The sequence below is a fragment of the Cinclus cinclus genome, chromosome 5, assembly GCF_963662255.1.
Source record: "Cinclus cinclus chromosome 5, bCinCin1.1, whole genome shotgun sequence".
NCBI classification, from domain to species: Eukaryota; Metazoa; Chordata; class Aves; order Passeriformes; family Cinclidae; genus Cinclus; species Cinclus cinclus.
Genome location: NC_085050.1, coordinates 42439515 through 42459843, shown reverse-complemented (window position 1 = coordinate 42459843; position 20329 = coordinate 42439515). Strand labels below are relative to the sequence as shown.

At 39.5% G+C, this 20329-nt stretch overlaps 1 protein-coding gene across 1 annotated transcript; it reads left to right on the top strand.

Moving 5' to 3' along the window:
* Window positions 1-6060: 6060 nt before the first annotated feature.
* Window positions 6061-20288, top strand: PPID (peptidylprolyl isomerase D). The gene is made up of 10 exons (XM_062493727.1): window positions 6061-6185; window positions 7903-8043; window positions 8482-8588; window positions 11904-12092; window positions 12847-12969; window positions 14450-14556; window positions 17042-17183; window positions 19387-19473; window positions 19550-19592; window positions 20105-20288. Exons 1-10 carry the CDS (start codon window positions 6101-6103, stop codon window positions 20191-20193), a joined length of 1113 nt encoding a protein of 370 aa, XP_062349711.1. The 5' UTR covers window positions 6061-6100; the 3' UTR covers window positions 20194-20288.
* Window positions 20289-20329: the final 41 nt, after the last annotated feature.

The following is a 20329-nucleotide window of genomic DNA, read 5'->3' as shown; positions in this document are numbered from 1 at the left end:
AATAATTTTCACAATCAGAACACACTGTCACATACCAAACAGAGCTGGGCTATAAAGAACACCTGGCAAAGCAATGCACTGATTTTTCATTAACCACAGAGTGCAAAATAGGAGCCAATGTAAAGAAAAAAGCCATACCAGCTGTCAAGCAAAGATCATTTACAGCAAGATAGTATATCTACAGCCCTCACTCTTCTAGGAAACACAGGAAATAAAAATGGCATTTAAAAATCAGAAACCGATATTCTGTTTGAGGGTCAGACTCTTTATGTGCAGAGAAAGACAATTTAGTTGTTTAAACTTCAGTTGGAAAAGGAGCCAGATTCTCAATGCAGAAATAGATGGGACTTTTTTAGGAAACTGACAATACATAAAAAGGATCATTCAAATCCTGGCATAGCTGAATGCTTGGAAAAGCATATCAATGTTTCATAGCACATAAATCTCTCTAAAGATTGTCTTCTGAAAATGTAGCCAGGTTTAATAGCCAGGACAGGCAGGATTAAAAGCCAAGTCTAAGTCACACTTTGCCTCCCCACCACTTACACCTGGACGAAATGTTGAGTTCCTTTATGGATGCTTTCCTTCCACTCTGCTCAGTCCTGAATGCGCAAATCCCAAATATTCCTAAGCCTCTGTTGTCAGAACTAGGCTTTGGAGGTACTGCGAAGAAAAGCCAGAGGCCAGAACAGATAAACCCCAAAGATTTAACAAAAAGTTTGGTAATCCAAGATGTTTGTTAATTATTTACTTCTTAGTGTTGTAATTCATGCTGTTTAGGTTACATGAACACAGGTAAGTCCTGCTGCACTTTGCAATGCATCAGCAACATTTTTCATTCTGGAAAAAAAATAAACTCCAGGTCTAATGTCACTTCAAAGATGCCAAGTAAAATGTGATATTAAGAAATACCCAGAATTATTCTCTCCATATTGTTATTATCACTATTTAGCACATTATATCCAAATTACTCTCCACAGAGGATTTAAAAACCTATTGTAAAATGTATTTCACTTCACAAGCAGAGACATAAATTGACAGAAAAGGAAAATTTGGGATTGCAGCCCCTTGCAAACCAGCTTACTCATCCTTCATTGAAGCATTACATAACTTGAGCTGTTGCTGCAGCAACTTTCCCCAGCCCTTGAACAGAGCCACAGCGGTGCTGCCATAATAGAGATAAGCAGTTTCACTATCTTTTTACATGGAACACACATTCAGTTAAAAACCAAAGGGAGTTTGAAGGAAAATATTAACTTGTTTCAAAATTACTGGGAAATATTGATGTATGTTATGAAACATTTAATTTTCAACAGTCTTTAGTGCTAAAAGCAAAGAGAATGGCCAGATGAGGAATGCCTTCTTTTAATCACCAAAATATAAATATCAAGTAATATGGAGAGAACTGGACTGTATGAAGGTTATAGATGCAGTCCTCTGAAATCACTACTGTAAATAAGTATCTTGTCAGATTTCCTAGAGCAAGGGTACACTACTTTTTCCTCCAGAAGAACCTGAAAATGTACATACCTGTGAACATTCAAACACTTGTTTAGAACCTGGTTTGGTTCCTCTTCTCAACAAAGCTCTTAGCATTGGTAAATTGTATTTTTAAGTCTCCTGCCCAGGTCTCCATCCAAAGTCTAGCTGAAAATCCTCATGGCCCAGATTTTCAATGGTGAAATCTGCCATGGGCCTTCCCATTTGCTGGCTACAGTTTTGTCTTTAAGTCCATGCAGGTGTAGTTCACCTTGGATTCCATCCTGCCCACATTAGGTGCAGACCAAAAACATTTTCCACATAAGAAAGACTGCAGTCATCATAATTAATATTTCAGTAATATTTTTTGGTGGTAACTGTGATAAGCGTGCATTTACATGAAATTGCAATAATATCGGGACACACATTTGTGTCAAAACTGAGGGCAGGAGTTTAGCAACAAAACTGATATCCTGCAATGCTGCAGCAGTGACCAGCTGCTAGCTGACACTTTGGGCCTCTCCTTGCAAGCCATGGCTTCTATTGTGGTCAAGAAGTCACAGGCACGCTCTTCCTCACCTCCTCACATCCTGAGGTCCTAAGCACTACTCTGAATAGTTGCCTCTAAAACATGTCTTAAGCAGACCTGAAATACATAGCAAAAATGTCTGCTTATTCTTGCTTGGTTCTTAATTTCTTCAGAGATTAGCATGTCTGAAAGTTAGTGACAAGTAAATGCATGATTTTATTTTCAGTTTCTGTCATGTCAGCTCTGTATGGAAAATTTTCTTTTTAAAACATCCTCAGACAAGAACATGTGGCTCTTTCATTGTTCAACATTGCATTTTGATTCAACCTAGAGGAATCTGCAGAGAGTTAGTAACTGCTCAGTATGATTTTAATCTGGACCCTCTTTATTCAATTGTATACAATAAAAGACTTGGTACAGGTGGGTAACAATAAACCTGATGGTGAAAAACCGGATTTATTTTTCCTCTCTCATATGTCACTCATGAAGAGGACATGCTTGATGTGCCAGGTCACATGGGAATAGCACATGAGGCACCCTGTGTGTCACCCGGCACAGGGAAGGCTGAGTGGCTGCTCTATTCACAGCCAGCAGTGAAAGCATCCTTTCCAAGAACGTTTGTATGTTGGGAGCTTCTTGTCTGCTGTTCTAAAAAGCTGTCAAGGTATGTGTTTTAATTGCTTGTCAGATGGATCTCATCAGTACTGCACCATATTCTGAAGCTGCAGTTCAGTCCAATGAAAACCTCACATATGATTACTTCTGTACAAAGTAAAATGGCTTTTAATATCCTTAGACAAGACAGACCTGCACTGAGCCAAAGCACTCATTTTCCAGTGGAATTAGCATATTTAAGCCTCTATTTTCTTTAGTGTCAAATACAGATTTAAAGGTGAAAAAAAGCAAAACATAAAGGAAAAAATCCTAGTCTGTATGTATACATATTTGCCTATCTTAACACAATCTGCAACAACTATAAATACTTAATTTTGTTTATTCTTTCCTGAATACAAATTGACAGGATAGAATAATTATGAAATAAATTTGCTTGCTGTGTGTTCCATCAGAGCACCCATTTTAGAATTATATATGCATTTCTATGCATTTATCAATGATTGCTTGCTTATTTAGTCAGGGAAGGAAGAAGAGGTAAAACCAGAGATTTTATAAAAGGCTGATCTTTGAGTTTAATTAGGCTGGAAGGTCATACTTCAGCAAGTATGATGTACTCGATGGAAGGGAGACCTTTCCTTGAAGCCATTTGCTTCAGGATTTTAGCACTCATAACACGTTTATCTCTTGATAATAATTAAACAACTTTACTGGGTAGCCAAACCTGTATGTGTAGGAAAATAAATAGGTGAATTAAAAAATTAACAGACAATTCAGTTACAGTGAGTATTTTCAATGTACTATTTTACAGGCATTTACTACATAAACTATTGGAAGCGTCAAAAGATAAGAGGTATTTTGGTGATAGGAAATATTTTTAAATTACAAGATCACAAAGGATTAGAGGTGTGATTTTACTGCTTGAAGACAGATTTTAGAGGACTTTATCATGGAAGTCTGACTTTGTTAAGAGGTTATTTGTATACAAATTCAGTGTATAATTTAAGATATGAATTTGAATGTGAAATCACTCAGTAAATTCTTGATAGAAGTCACATTATGCTTGTCTTTTACAATCTGTCAATGACTATAAATTAATATGAAACTAACTATGTTACTGCAGTACTTGGGAGATATTAATTCAGCTCACATATTTTCCAGAATCTCCTACTGACACTGAGAAAATCACTTGATTTCTCTCTTGTTCAGCTCATATCTCCAAATTATTATGGAGATGGCTCTTTTTCTGTACCTCTAAAGGACCTTGAACATGGGGACTTCCAAACAGCTAGAGTAAAAAGAATTGCTAATCTAGAATCTAGACTATTCCAATTTAACCAGTAAAAAAGCCTGCAGGGACTGAATAAGTCTACTCCTGGAAGAATGAATCACTGCTTCTTCCTGACTGCCAACAGCTCTTACAGGGGACACACACCAACAACACACACTACTCTGATGTCTGCTACAGAAATCTCTTCTAGACTTCACTCACTTGGCTAGCAACTGACTCACTGAGATCATAGAATATTTTAGGTTAAGGGGGGGACTTTAAAAGGTCTTCTAGTCCAACCCCCCTATAATGAGCAAGGACATCTTCAATTAGACTAGGTAGTGCAGACCTCTGCCCATCCTGGCCTTGAATGCTTCCAGGGATAATGCATCTGCCATCTCTTGGGGCAACCTGTTCCAGTGTTTCACCACCCTCATTGTAACACCCTTCTTTCTTTTATCTAATCTAAATTGATCCTTCCTCTGTTTAAAACCATTACCCCTTGTCATACCACAACAAGCCCAACTAAAAAGTTCGTCCCTGTCTTTCTTACAGGCCCCCTGAAGCACTGAAAGGCTGCATTAAGTTCTCCCCCAGAGCCTTCTGTTCTCCAGGCTGAACAATCCCAGCTCTCTCACCCTTTCCTCATAGAAGAGGTCCTGTAGTCATCCCTTCAATCCCTTACATGATGTTGGTGTCCTTTGTCTGGACTCACTCTAACAGATTGTCCTCCTTCCTGTGCTGAGGACCTCCAGAGCTGGACACAGCACTGCAGGTGGGGGTCTCATGAGGGCAGAGTAGAAGGGCAGAATAGTCTCCCTCGTCCTGCTGACCACACTACTTTTAATGTAGTACAGGATATGGTTGGCTTACTGGGCAGCAAGTGCACATTGCTGGTGTGAGACTGCTTCTCCTACACCACTGCACCTCATCTACGCTAAACATAATGATAAAAATATCTCAGCCAGTGACCATAGCCAAATGTCTCATGAATTACAGATGACTTAAAGCATTGACATCGTGGCCTTTGACATCATGGAGTATGAGAAATCCCTGCCACAGCTGCTCTGTCCTGGCTCGGAGAGAGAAATGCCTTAGTGTGGTTCCACTGATTTCTCACTAAGTGTTCCCAGATGGCTGCAGATGGCTTTTCCTTCTGTTAAGGGTTTGCAGACACAATGTGTAACAGCACTCTGTGCCAATCGCCTCTCCTACCCAACATCTGTGCAGATGTGTGGGAATGATTACAATACAGTAATGCAGACTGCAATTATTAATATCAATGCTACTTTATCTTTTCTTTCAGTCTGGGAATTACAATTGCCCTCTGACACATCCAGTGTTGACAACATACTAAGAGAGATGAAAACCAGCTTGATGAAGCTCAAGTCCAAACACATTGACATGAATTACAGGAGAAAGCCTTTGGAAAACACAATGAATCAAAGAATTAATGTAGAGGTTTCTGAGAATGATTAGAGGAGTCCAAGGAATAAAGATGCTCATTTTGATCAGCAGCATTCCCAAAAAAGATTGTAAGTTTGCAGGAGGCAGACCCCAGCACTCTTCTGCCCCTTCTATTTTTGCCACATGTACGTTGCCTCCATGATGACACTGAGTACAGGATGTGGCCATTTTGAACCATTCACCTGCTTGGGAATCCTACACCAAGTGTATTGATATCACTCACGTCTTTTGGTCAACACAATTGTCTAAAAAAGATTGTTTGCCTGGGAGCAATTATCGTGATATTCATCCTTTGGAATGAAACGTATTTTGTTTTCAGACCTTAGGAATGCTGGAGTTATTCTGCGTTTCTAAACCTTTATGGGATAATAGTCACTTTTGACAATTTTCACATTTTTCCACGGATCACTACTTTTCGCACAGCCTGCCATTTCTCCCATAAAATATAAACTCAGGCAAAATCTAAAATCTCTCTCCTTCCCCATATTTCCAGGCTTTGCGTATATAACCTCGACAAAGCAATTCTTCGCGGCTTACGTCCGAGACACTTGAGGCCGCTCAGAGGCAGGACGAGGGGCGGGACACTCCGGCCGCCATCCCCGCGCTTCTGGCTGCAGGGGGCCCGGCCGCCTGCCCGGCCCCGCCGGTGGGAGGAGCGCCGAGCGGCCCCGACCCGCGGGCGGCTGGGATCGCGGGCGGCTGGGATCGCGGACGGCGCCACCGCGCAGGCGGGCGGCTGCGGCATGTCTTGCCCGTCCCCTGTCGCCCGGCCCAGCAAGGCCAGCAATCCCTGCGCCTTCTTCGATGTGGACATCGGGGGCGAGCGAGGTGGGGAGGGGGCGCGACGGAACCCGGGCGAGCCCTTCAGGCCGGTGCGCTATGCGGGGCCTGGGCCGGGCTGCAGGAGCGGCGGGAGCGGCTCCGGGCAGGGCCGCAGCGTTCAGGATGTGGGGGGGGTACCCCGGGCCAGGCCGGGCCGGGCGCTGCCCGGCGGGCTGCGGGAGGAGCGGGAGGAGGTGGAGGGCGACCCCGCCGCGAACGGGCCTCCCCGCGGGGGCTCCTCCGCCAGAGCAAACGGGCCCGAGGAACACGGAGAGAAAGGCGACGTGGCAGCGCAGGCGCCCGGCCGGGGGATGCCGGGGGTCGAGGCACGCCCGCCGCCGCTGACCCCGTGCCGCGCCCTCCCTTGCTCCCGGCGCTGCCCGGCTCCCGGCGCTGCCCGTCCCCGGCTCCCGGCGCTGCCCGCGCGTGCGGCCGCGCCGCCCTCCACGTGCGTGCTGTGCTGAGCGCGGCCCCGCTCGGAGCCGCCCCCGGACTCGCAGCCCTGAGCCCCGCCGTGGCCGGGCACCTGCCGCCGCACGGAGAGCGGTGCCTGGCTGCTGGGCCCGTCCTGGGGGGCTGCGCGGTGGAAGCCCGGGGAAGCTGGCAGCCTTGGTTCTCTTGGCAGCGCGAGTGCTGCCAGAGGTCATTGAAAAATCTGGGCAAACGGTCAAAATGGAAATAAGGAAGCAACAGCAAGTTATCTGGGGTACTGCTTGAAAGCGTAGGTTTAAAAAATTCACATGGATAAAGATAGGGACTGCCTAAGTCTTGTCAGGATATTGCTTTTCACTTACACATTCTGTTACCCAGAAGAATAAAAGAAGAAAGTCTGTGAGGTGATTTGCCTTTTATTGACTTTCAGTTGTCTAATTTGTTTTCATTCCTGTATTAATTAGAATCAATATATTTACATTTCGCTTCTGGTAGAGTGAGGTTATGTTAATTAATTGACTGGGAGGCTGATGAGAAAACAGGGGCATCAGCTGATGGCGGCTGCTAGGAGTGAGAAATAGCTCTGAGAAGCCAGTTTGTGAAGGAATGACAGTTCTGCACAGAATCCATTTATCAGCTATTACAGGGTCTGTTAGCTGCTCAGGTTTAATTTCCTTTAGTTAAAACATGCAAAACTTTGGATTTAGCAATTGCTTGTGGCATCTCTAATTGTAAATAGCCATTATTCATATACATGTTAGGTACCACTGTGTCTTAGTAAAATTCAGATTTAAGAGAGTGAGGAGTAAGAGAGGTGTTTGGCACAAGCTTTTTTGTGGATTAAAAGACTCCACAAAACAGTCTTTGTACCATATCTACTTTTGATTGAACAAACTGCATATATGCTAAAATGGACATAATAAGTGTGCATATTAAAATTAATAATTTGACTTCAGTAGATGTGTGTGTGATTTCTCGCACACCATTTTTGGCAGAAAATGTGTTTGGCATTTTCATTAGGTTTTGGCAGAATCTGTCGTTATTCCTCCTACATTATTCTTGACAGGAGAATTCACTGTTGGTAATAACCTTGCTAAAACTCCAATGTAACTCTGCCCACACTTGCCATGGAGCAACCCCAAGATGGAAATTGAATAGTAATCTAAATAAAAATAATAATAAAAAAGCTTGAAACATTAATTAAAACATTGCTTTTGATATATAATATTCAACGTATCACCATGCAAAGGACAAGACTTAAAGATGTCTCATTTTCTCTTTGTCATTTCAGTTGGACGTATTGTCTTTGAATTATTTGCTGACGTTGTACCTAAAACTGCTGAGAATTTCCGTGCATTATGTACAGGAGAAAAAGGAATAGGGCCTACCACTGGAAAACCTCTCCATTATAAAGGATGTCCTTTCCACAGAAGTAAGTTCTGTGAAACCCTCCATTTTCCTATTGGTAACAAAAGTTGTCTACCATGAATATTTGAAATAATGTTAAATAACTTTTCAAGTACTTGTTAAAGAAATAACTTAAACAAAGGAAAGTTTTTCACTTTTCTATCCTCCTAATGACTACATGTTCTTACCATGCACTGACAATAATAAATTTTAAAAAATTACTACTATTAATTTTGCAAAACTAGTTTTCTCTGAGTTGTAAACAGGTTGAAATGAATCTCAGATAAAAGTTTAAACATCAAGTGATATCCACGTAGGAGTATTTAGGTGACACTTGGTAAATAAAAGATGGATTTTGGTTCCATTTAGGTGCTGGTGACAAGGATTGCTTTTCATCTTAGAATTGTTTTTCTTTTTTTTCCCTCGTGCCTTTTGTACCTTTTGTAACTATTTTATTTTACAGTTATTAAGGAGTTTATGGTTCAGGGTGGAGATTTCTCAAACCAAAATGGCACAGGTGGAGAAAGTATATATGGGGAAAAATTTGAAGATGAAAACTTTCACTATCAGGTAGGCTATTGAAAACACCAATCCTATTCAGTTTGTGACGTTTCAGTGATGTTACTCCTGCTGCAGTAATAACAACTGTTAGCATTGGCATTAACCATTTTCCTATCATGACATATGTGGTAGCATATGAGGTACTCTCAGCAACACTGACTGAAAAACTTGCATCACTGTCCCATGGTTAAAGTGAAGCCCTGACTGCAGTTGTACTTGTCTGCAAACGGTATTTTAAGAAAAGCAAATACAGCAATCCTCCACTAATCAGATACCAAAATCCTGTATCAGGCTCACAGAATCACAGAGTCTCTTAGGTTGGAAAACACTTTTAGCATCAAAGAGTCCAAGCCTTGACCAAACATCACCTTGTCAGCTAGAGTATAGCACTTAGTGCCACATACAGTCATGTCTTGAACATCTCCAGGGATAACGACTTCACCACATCCCTGGGCAGCCCATCCCCTTCTGTCAAGAAATTCCTCACAATGTCCAACCTTATCCTCCCCTCCCGCCACATGAGGTAATTTCCTCTTATCCTGTTGCTGGTTGCATGGGAGAACAGACTGACCCCCCCCCACCTTGCATTCAGGTAGTCATATAGAATGATGAGGTCACCACTGAACTTTTTTTCTCCAGGCTAAAAAAAACTCAGGTCCCTTAGCTACTCCTCACAGGACTTAATGGTTTTAAGTTTGGAGCAGTAGCTGGAAATGTGACTCCTGTATTTATCATAAAGGTAATTCCAGTTGTGTTCTCTGATGTCTGACACGCTGGTGGTACCCACAGCACTGCTGCTAACAGTATCTGTTTGCTGCTGTCATAATATCACATCCTTGAAGATGACTCTGTGTCATTTTTGGTTGTTCTTTGAGATCTGGAGGTAATTATGAACACGATAGAAATTATTCCCATTTCTGTACTTCTCTGACTTCTTGGCTCTAAAAAATGTAACCAGAGTGCCATAGATGAGTTGAAGAACCCACATGGATCCTGTACAGTCTGAGAGCTTGATTCCTGTTATCTATTTGCCAAGTATGTTAGGATTTTACTGGAAGTTTAGTGTCTCCGTTATGTAGAAATTCACTGGCTCTTGCACTTAATCCAGCAGCCCTGCAGTGTTCTCACCTATTGTCTTGGAAAACAGTTGTTTTTGTTGATGTTTGAGGACACTGGAACTCTTTGTTCTTGTCCTGTTTGCATGGACTGTTGCAAATTGCAGTAAACTGCTGAACTTTTGTCAGTAGTCAGCTTACTGTCTCAGATCAATCCTGCTAGGCTTTTCTTGATGTCACTTCTTCAGCTAATGGATCTGCTGTTGTGGAACACCCAACTTACACAACACCAAGCGTGGTTTCTATGGCATAGTTTTGCAGGCCTTGGATCTGTTAGGGAATCTGGTTTTGTCCAGATTTTTTTGCTTGCTTTATAAGCTTACAGAATGACAGCAGAAACCATAGTGGGAAAGAACTCCATCTACCTGCAGTGTTTTTCAAAACACAGCAAGAAAATTAAGGAGTGAGAACAGTTTTCTTTATAAATAGAGACTCATAATTTGGGACTAATATTGAGACTTGGTCCCACACCAAATGGGGTTGCATATAAGTGGGGAGACTGAAGGCACCAGACTGCTCTCTGTAATTTCCAACTTAGCCCCCCACATCTTCACAGAGAAAAGGTAAAACTGCAGGTATAAGGCAACACCCGAGCTTACTGTTACTTGTTTTTTTGTTTACAAACCATTGTTGTCTAGCGTTAGCTGTAATTGATGGGGGGAGGGGGAAGCTAAGGTCTTGGGCAGTGAAGCAGTGACCAGCCTCAAATGGTATTTGCAAAAATCCGGTATTGGGCAACCTTTCTGTTTAACTTGGTTGCCAGCAACTGCAATGCAAAGTGTCAGATATTTGTTTTGGAGGCTGCAATTCTACCAGCTGCCTTCTCTTGCTCTGAACACAGGCTCCTCTGTCATTTGCCATCTCTGACTCCCAGGGTGAGTTTCAAGGTTAGAACAGACAAAATCAAGATTCCAGTAGCTTTCTGTTGGCTGGGTGTGATTCTGGGTCTCAGCTCTAGAGCCTTTTCCCAGAGTTCCTAAGCCAAATCCTGACTGAAAAGATTCAGACTTTCTGTGACTTATGACCAGATGAACAATTTAGGCAAGGAGGTCTCCCTGCCACCGTGGAAATCCAAACAGTGTATGGGAAAACGATTTTCAGAACAACAGGTTCTTTGAACTGGTAGAGAATGTAGGGAAAAAAACATGCTTAAATACATCAGGCTCAGACTGTTACCTGAAACTAATCAACCTCTTATTGAGCTCTGAAATCTCTTTCTGTGTCCTTGGCACTATCATAATTTTTTGCCCCTCGTCTCCTTCCCACAGTATCAAGTTTTTTAGCAGTACCGCAGCATGAATGCTTTAGTTGTGTACCAGTATCTTGGTGTAAAATCCTTTATATTAAATGGAATTCCTTACACTTAATAACAAGGCAAACTTGGGGAGAATAATATCTTCATGGCTGGGTTGTGCCAGTTAAACACGACATTCACAACACATGAAAAACACATTTTTGCAGTACAGGTAAAAACTGAATAATCTATGTGGTGGGACAGAAGTCAGTTCAAAAAGAAAAAAGTACTTGCAAGAAATAAGATAAACAGTATCTTCTTACATTGGGCTGTTTAGCAATTTTTATTTTAGTTTGAGGTCTAGTGGTTTAAGTGGCAAAATAATTACGTGGTTAAAAATCCCAGCAGACTAAAAACTGTCTCTCTAGGAGTGAAGTTTGGAGATCAAAAAAATCCCCAAACAAAATCACCAACCCATAAATTTTTAAGAACACAGTTCTCTCAACTTCACAGTTTTACACCATACTTTGTGTGAGTAGCCCTTATAAAATTCATGTGACATATTCATCTTAGCAGTGCAACATCAAAGTTTATTTCAGTGGTGTTCAGCCTTATTTCTTAAGACCAGTGGTCTGAAGTAATTCAGTGAGGAGCATCACTCTTTTCTCTGTGATCTGCCTAAACTCGGCAGCTGTGCAGGGGATGGAGTGTAGAAGCAGCAGACAGGTGTTACAGCATTAAGTCACATGTGGCTGTGCTTGCTAGATTGGTATGGGGCAGGTAAAGACCCAGAGCTGAGCATTTGTCCTGTTCAGTCATGGTAGGTAAAATTATTTGCCACCTGTACGTACCTGTCTGGTTTACCAAGTTGTTATGGCTGTCCTGGCTATGTTTATGATTAACCTTACAGAATCTTTCATATGGATTTATAACATATTTTAAATGTTGATAGTGATTTTTTTCCCCCCAATACAGCATGACAAACCAGGTCTGCTGAGCATGGCAAATGCAGGACCTGGTACTAATGGCTCTCAGTTCTTTATTACAACCGTGCCTACTCCTCACCTGGATGGGAAACATGTGGTGTTTGGCCAAGTGATCAAAGGAATGGGTGTAGTTAAAATACTAGAAAATGTTGAAGTAAAAGGAGAAAATCCTGCTGAGGTAAGCAAAATGCAAAGCACTGAGGGATGATGTTTATTATTTCATTATATGATGTATAATTTCTTCTAAATGCTTGGTGCAATATTTAGATCTATTAAATGTTAGTTAGATATTTTTACTAACTGGTAATTTCCATTTTACTGTCCTTGTTATCAGGCTTTTGTTCTTGCACTATACATTTCCCTTACATAAACCATTTATTGCTCAACACAGCTGTGAGGGTGGAAGCCTTTGCCAGAACTGTAGGATGGGCAATGAAAGTAAAAGGTAGAATTCACGATCCCACCTAAATGATAGGTAATTCATGTAATTTTAATGTCAGAAGTCACGTTTCTGAAAATGCACTTGGTGTGTAGGTCATAGCAGTTTGTGGGTGTTTGATGAATTAATACCTCTAACTTTAAAAAACTTGGCAGTTGAAGAAATAACCATCTTCTCTAAAGTAGTAGAACTTCCATGTCTTGTGTTTTGCTGCACTTCAGCTTGCTGCCAGTTCCTCTTCTAGCCTCTATGTGAAGTGTGGGTATGGTGTTTTTGGAATGCTGGTCCTCTGAACGCTACACTTCGTGTGATAAAAAGCCTTTTGATGAGGATAAGCTAATGATGTGATGGGTTTCTGAAATAAATGCACCCAAACAACAGATGAAAAAGCCTTTTTATGGAATTTCAAAAATTTCAAAGAGCACTTAGAAGTTATGCTTTTTAAAAAATTGTCTTAATAAGCAATACTACTATTTACACTTTGTTTTTTCAGTTGTGCATTATTGCCGAATGTGGAGAGCTAAAGGAAGGAGATGACTGGGGAATTACTCCCCAGGATGGATCTGGAGATGCTCATCCAGATTTTCCTGAAGATTCAGATATAGACTTGAAAGATGTAAGTATTTTTCTTCTTGGGTATTTTACAGATTCCAAGACTTGTAGGTAATCTGAGTTACATGGTGTCTGTGGTGATGTTCATTAAGCTTTTTTATTAAGAATGGATTGAGGTCCTGATTAAATGGTGACATTACAGTTTAAGAAAGAGAAGGCTGTGTGGGAAGGGATTGTTCTCTATTTTTTTTCAGTACTAATCCCAGCCTATTTTTTCCTGCAGTAACTAAAGCCTCACTTAAAATTGTCACACTTATTTTCTGTTCTTGATTTCTTTTTACTTTTGTTTGTGCTGTAATGTCAAATTGCAGTTACTAGAACTCCATCCTGCAGATGACTAACTTAATGTTGTTACCTACACACTTTAAAATACGCACCTTTTAACAGACTCTGCCCCACTTATTAGAAATAAAGGATCAGCCTTTTAAAAAGGTTTTTACCACATCAGAGCTAGTTGTTCTTAATTTCCAGTAGTTTACTTTTTAGATTGTTCAAACTGAAGGAAGATCTTTCATTGGCAGTTAGGGAGCAGACTGGTGAAAGCAGCTTTCTGCAAGTTTTAACTTTCTCATGAAGGTGAACTAGTCAAACAGTGATTTGTGAGAGGGGGAAGAAAAGGGGGCTGCATGAATAGATTCCAGATAGAGAATTAGAATAGTAAAAATCCATTTGAGCTAGAAAACAAACTCTTTGGCTGTGAGAAGCACTTCAACTTACAAAAATGTTTTTGGGTAGCATTTGATGGGGTACAGAATCGAAGTTTGCAGGTACCTGTGGCCTTTAACTCAAAACTTGTTCATATAAACTAGTTACAGAAGCTATGATGACATTGGTCTCACACTAATTAGTTTTTGCCAATGTTACTGATTCTAGTAGGGTAGAATAGACAGCAGTAATTACAAACTATTTATCGCCAGTGGAGAAGTAATTTGATGTGTATATGATTCTGGAAATAGAAGTGATGGATTTGATAAAGACAGGCAGTTGTTCCTTTCTCCTTCCATTGATAGTTTAGTGTTCAGAGAGAAGGAGAATTATGTTAATATGACTTCCAGTGTGCAGAGTGATACTGTTTTGAGAAGCAGAAGACAAAATTTCATCAGGAATAAGACCGTCTTGGTTAAATACTTGTTAACATATCTTCTTTTCTTTGAATAATGTTCAACACCTTTATATATAGCTCTGTGTAGGTAGCAGCATTTAGGGAAAAGAGTTGGACTGCTATATCTTCTCTAGTATTTTCTTACCATTTATACTGTAGAAAACCCACTAGGAATTTAATCTTTCAGACATTTGTGCTACATAAAATAGAGAATATTACAGAAGTGGTTTGAAGGTACTCTCTAAAACTGGAGTATTTCTATTCTGAGATTTTATAAACCTTAAAAGAGAATGGGCCTGGGATTGTACTGTTAAACACTAGTTAATTCACGACTTCTTTTATAAATACATTCATACTTTGTATTTCCCATCTATTTTATTAGGTTAACAAGATTGTGGCCGTAGCAGAAGACACAAAGAATATAGGAAATGCTTTCTTCAAAATGCAAAATTGGGCAATGGCAGCTAAAAAGTATACTAAAAGTTTACGGTAAGGGTCTCATTACTCAATCAGGTAGTTCCTGTAACCCAAATTAATACCACTACTAAGCAATGATCTGTGCATTTATAAGGCTCTTTTTTTTTAAAAAAAAAGAGCCTTCTGAATCTTGAAAACATCTGGTTGACTTTTAGCTACCTAATCAAGTAGGTCTTACACTCATTGCTAGGTCAGAATTGCTAGGCAGGAAGTATTGCTTAGAACTGCCTAAATACTCTTTTTATAATACTCTCGCTGTCCTGGTACATACCCGTAAAGAAAATCACAGTAGTATCCAGGGTAGGGTGGTTAATGGACAGCAAGGAGGGGAAATACTTTTTCTGTAATTTATAAAAAACAATAGGTTTAGGAAATTGATAAGTTGAAAAGATAAATATGGCCCTTACTCATTCATTACTTTTTTTTTCCTGAGGGTCCATACCATCATCCTGACTCCATGTATAATTCAGAATTGCCTTCAAAACCATAGTCTTTCTGCTTTTGTTTTCATACTACTCCTTTCATATTTTCATGCTTTTTGCTTTAAGTATATGAACATCTCTTAAAAATAAAGTTATACTTATTGACCTTTATCCCGACCTTCTTAATTATCACTGGCTAAGCAACAGTAACAATAATGAAAAAAAAATCAGGCATATTTAATGCTTCAGCTGATGTTTTAGCAGACTGAGTTTCAAATGTCATCTTTCTGAACCATAAAATGAGTCCTTTAATTGCAGATACTAACCCAAGATGCAGTGTCTTGACCTGCCCTCAAAAAGCCCATCATAGAAACAGAAACCCCAAAGTATAAAGGTTTTCTATGCAAACCTTTTGGAAATCATACATAAAAAAGGCTGAATGGATCTTTAAGGATCTTTGTGTTTTATCTTACCATTGCCAGGTATAATGACACCATTCCTTCCAGTTACGTGTCTTGCTCACTTTTAAGCATACCCAGTAAAGGCTCTTCCTGTTTGAGCTGCTTTGGTGCTTATTTGTCCTTGTAGGTGGAAATCATAGTAATTTTCCTAGATTAAACAAATCTGGTCTTTGCAGGTCTTCCTTATAGGCCATACTTTTACAGACATGCCCTGTTATTGTACCCTGGAATCTAATACTTTATGTAGGATGGTGACCTTTAGCTGGCACTTCACCAGAACTGATAGGAATAGAGTAACTCTTAGCAGGGTATCCCATGGCTTAGGTATGATTCACCTGGCGCACCATCTGACAATGCTGACTTCTTATTTTCACCTACAGTAACCATTATAATATTTTGTTATTTTTCTTGTTTTATTGCTTCTTAGGTTTTTTTTTAAAAAATACATTTTGTATGTTAGAATTGACACCTATTTTTTGGAAAAAAATGTGTTGTCTCCTATTATCTCCCTTGATACTCACTTCATTGATTTCTTTGACTTGGAAGTTCTAATCTTACTTCCAGAACAGTTGGTCTTTCATGTTTTGGTGTGATCTCTTGTAATTATACATGTGTTCCATTTGTTTTGAACTTTATACAGATTTGTGTTACAAATTTCTTTACCTTGTTACTGTTTTCTCTTTCTTCTAGTTCTCATCTTTTGCATGGTGCCCAGCAAGTGGAACAAGTGCTGGGACTGCATCTAATTTACTTTTTTAGTATTGCTAATTTTTGTGTTCCAAAGGTTGTATATGAACAACAAAAAAGGGCATGCAAAAAGTGAATTTACATAGGCACTGATCTGCAAAGACTACATTAATTCATGGCATGTTTAAAATGCGAATGTATGCAAGCACAATTTTTGTTTTTGAAATAAAACTCACAGAGGTTCTATCAAATAGACCATTAAGGAGTTAAAACTTTTGTATCCACAGCAGACCTTTGTCACTGGAAATAAAAATCAGACAGCATTAGCACATTGTAAATTAAGAAACTCGCTTTGGAAACAGATGTAGCAACTGCTGTGGCTCCGCCCTGAAGTTTACCAACAGTCATGAAGGAAGACAGTGGGAAGAAGGTGGTGTTACTAATGCTTATAAACCACACTCCTCTACAAAGTAAAGTTAGCTTCAGATTTTAGCCACAAATGTCTAAGATAATTAAAAGATTATTGAGGGAACTCGAGATGAAGCTTCCTGTGAAGGTGGAAGCTGCAGCTGTGGTGTTGATTTTTTAGCACTGATGAGCAACAGATTTTTTGAGGAAAAAACCAAGATAAATTCTAATGTTTTCCTGCAGTAGAATAGTACTTTTGTCTAAGAAAAAGAATGTGCTAGTACAGTGGAGGACTAAGAGCTACAGGAAAACATTCCTTAGTGAGTTGATTGTTTTTTGTTAGGATGGATTTTATTTATTTAGTTTAATAAAAATTTGTACTAGTTGAATTGAAGCTATTGAATTAGAAGTAGTGTGAATAGGCTGGTTCACATATATCTGCGGAGAGATAGCTAAGGACAGGACAAAATGGAAGTTGCAACACTAATATATGTTCTGTGTGAATCTGTTTTTCTGCAGGTATATAGAAGCTTCTGAAGCAGTGGCAGAGGAGGCAGACAAACCCAAGTTAAAGACTGTTGCTTTGACCTGTGTTTTAAACATTGGTGCCTGCAAACTAAAGCTGTCAGACTGGCAGGGAGCCATTGAGAGCTGTTCAGAGGTAAATGTAATTTTTTGTATCTTGATCAAGAATTAGCCTATGTAGACACAGGACTACAAAGCTTTTTTTAAAGAGTCTTCTGACAAGCTTATGATTTCAAAGTAAGCAAGTAGAAGCTCATGGTGAAGTTAGTACTAACTTGTCAATATGTGGCTTTTAAAAAAGATTTTGAAATTTAAATGAATCATTAGAAACAAAAGAAGGCTGTTACCTCCTGGAAAAATGCATATCATTGTCAGTTTGGTTTGTAGAGCGACTTCTTACATCTCAAAGAGTTAAACTGTGTTAGGTGAAAGAGAAATACTTTTCACAGGAAGATGATTATGAGCAAAATGTTTTACTTGCCTCTAGATTTGATGACCTTGTATTTTATTTGTGGCAGGGACATTCTGACTAAGTAACTAACCTTTCAGGTAGGCTCAGAGGTGAAATAAAATGACTGAATAGGAGGAAATAAACAGGGTAATGATAAATCTGGAAAAAAAGAAAACCAGTAGAATTAAAGAAGAAAATACACGACCTGGGCCTAGTGAAAATTTAGTAAATTTGAGGAATCTTTAAATATTTCGGTGAAACCCCAATATTTTGAAGGAAACAGAGGAAAGAATGCTCTTATCTATTAGCAAAGGATCCTGAGCAGCATCTCCTAGGGCTTTATGCTGAAAGCAGGAGTCTCAGCTAATCCGTGTGTGAAGTCATTAGAAAGCTGGCTTGCTTGAAGGGAAACCTTCATAAACCCATATTCAGAATGGACAAATGGGGGAAGAGGAAAGAAGAAAATAAGAAAAATATGTAATGCATCTGTCACCTAGAAAATGGTAAAAACTGAAAAAAAAATGTTAGAGGTAGAAATTACTACAACTAATAATACTTGGCATTGTGGGAAGAAAATCACACTTCCTTCTTTTAAGGTTAAACAATTGTTAGATAAAGGCATCTCCATAGCTATAATAGACTTCTGTAAGGTATTTAGCTTATGTCTCATAACTGTGTCAGTGTTTTAATCAGAACACCAGTTTCCTAAAATTAGCTAATAAAGTTCTAGGTAATTGTTAATGAGAAACTATACACTTCCGCTTTCATGATTTCACAAGGCCAAAAGCAGTTTAAATTAACAACCTGGAATACATGCTTTGTTTGTTGTAAATAATGAATTATGAACAGCTGAACCTGCTCAAACAAACCTTGCATTGAAATAGCTGTAAGCACCATGGGCAAGGTAAAACTAAAGAATGCTACCTCTGTATACAATCCAGACAACTAATTCTTAGCACAGGAGAGGCTGAAGGCTTTGTAGTGGATGGATCAAGAGGAGCACCCACAGTAATACTTCCTTTGTATTAACAGCCAATACCCAAGTGATTTAAAAAAACATGGATGTGTTGTCTATTAATGACTTAAAGTCAATAAATTAAATTAATAAAGCAGCACATTGCTGTGATATTGCATTCTTCTAAACACTGAAACTATATTCTTAAAAATAATGAAGACATGCTCTAGAACTAAGTGCAATAAAAACGTGATTTTCACAGGCAAGATAAGGTGACTGGATTATCTGAGGTATTCTGAAAAAATAATCAAAGTAATTAAATAGTGGAACAATGTCTTTGCCTAGCTACTGTATTTCCTATTTTGATACTGTCATATAGAGCTGGCATATACACATTATTGAAAACATTCAGTTCAAAAGAAGGTATAATGACTGGAACTTGGCAAAGTTCCTGAAGCATGCTGAGATGGACTGTTTGCATGTATCTTCCAGCCCATAATGAAGAAAATCTTTACAGGAAATCTCTGTGTTTTATATATTATGCCATTTGGGGTGGTTTTGGTCCGAAGGAAGGAACTGCAATAGACAGTTGCCCTGTGAAACGCGAGGTTAAGAAAATTTGAACTGCAGCAATTCCTCAGCCTTGACAGCTGTCCACACACACACACACACACACACACACACACAGCTTTTCCATTTGGGTCTCATGTATGCCTGTCCTTCACAAAAGACCACTTTGGTGCAGTGGTACTGAAGCTGATTACTTGCTATTCAGTGTACTGCATTACAGCATTCCTTTTTACACAGTTAATGTTTTGACAGCTTACCCTCAAACCAACTGCAAAGATTGCTGGTGTGAATTGTGCCATTTGTGGAGATGGGAGGCTGTGAAGTATAAGAAATGTTAGTGTGACAATTTTATTAAATTTACAGGCTCTTAAAATAGATCCAGCAAATACTAAAGCTCTCTACAGACGGGCTCAAGGATGGCAGGGAATAAAAGATCTTGATCAAGCACTGGTAAGGATTACTTTTTTTTTTCTTTTAAATGTAGAATTTTGTCAGATCATTAATTTCTATTACTCTTTTATTTAAGGCTGATCTTAAAAAGGCTCATGAAATAGCCCCTGAAGACAAAGGTAAAATAAGCTGTTTCTTTTTCCCTTAAGAATTTAACCAGTATAGTATTCAGTTGGAATTCATGCCAGTGTCATACCTAAAATGCTAGCTTCTTAAACATTGATGTTCCAAGCACAGAACCCACTGAGGTGGAAAACCTGATTTTATACAGCAGCGATGCTTCTGTTGCACTGGAAAACCTGTTTATGTAGGTCAGCAGCCTTCCTCTTGAACTATGTCTGTATCTCACAGGGCTCTTACTATCTTAATTTCCTGCTGTAATTGGGTGGGATTTTTAGCTCCTAAGTCCTGTGTTGGTACCAACACCATGCTTGCTACTCAGTCCTCTGTGTGGTTACCTTACCTGTTGAGAAAAAGCAAGGGACAAGGCTTTTTCTGCTAGTATCTGACCTAACCAAAGATTAAATGCAGTTTTATGAAATGACATAGGTAAGATCCAACCTGGTGTTAATCTATGAGGAGACCTAATGTAAAGATATTACTGTAACCCTGTCATTTTCTTTTTGAGCAGCTATCCAGACGGAAACGCTCAAAATCAAGCAGAAGATAAAAGCCCAAAAGGAGAAAGAGAAAGCAGCTTATGCTAAAATGTTTGCTTGATTTTTTTTCCTAAACATTTACATCTATGCACTAACTCAAGCAAAAGGATAAATGGAGCTGATTCTTACATTTGCCCTCTGCTGCATTTCTCAGTGTTTACAACACACAAGTCTAATAATAAAGACAAACTGTTCAA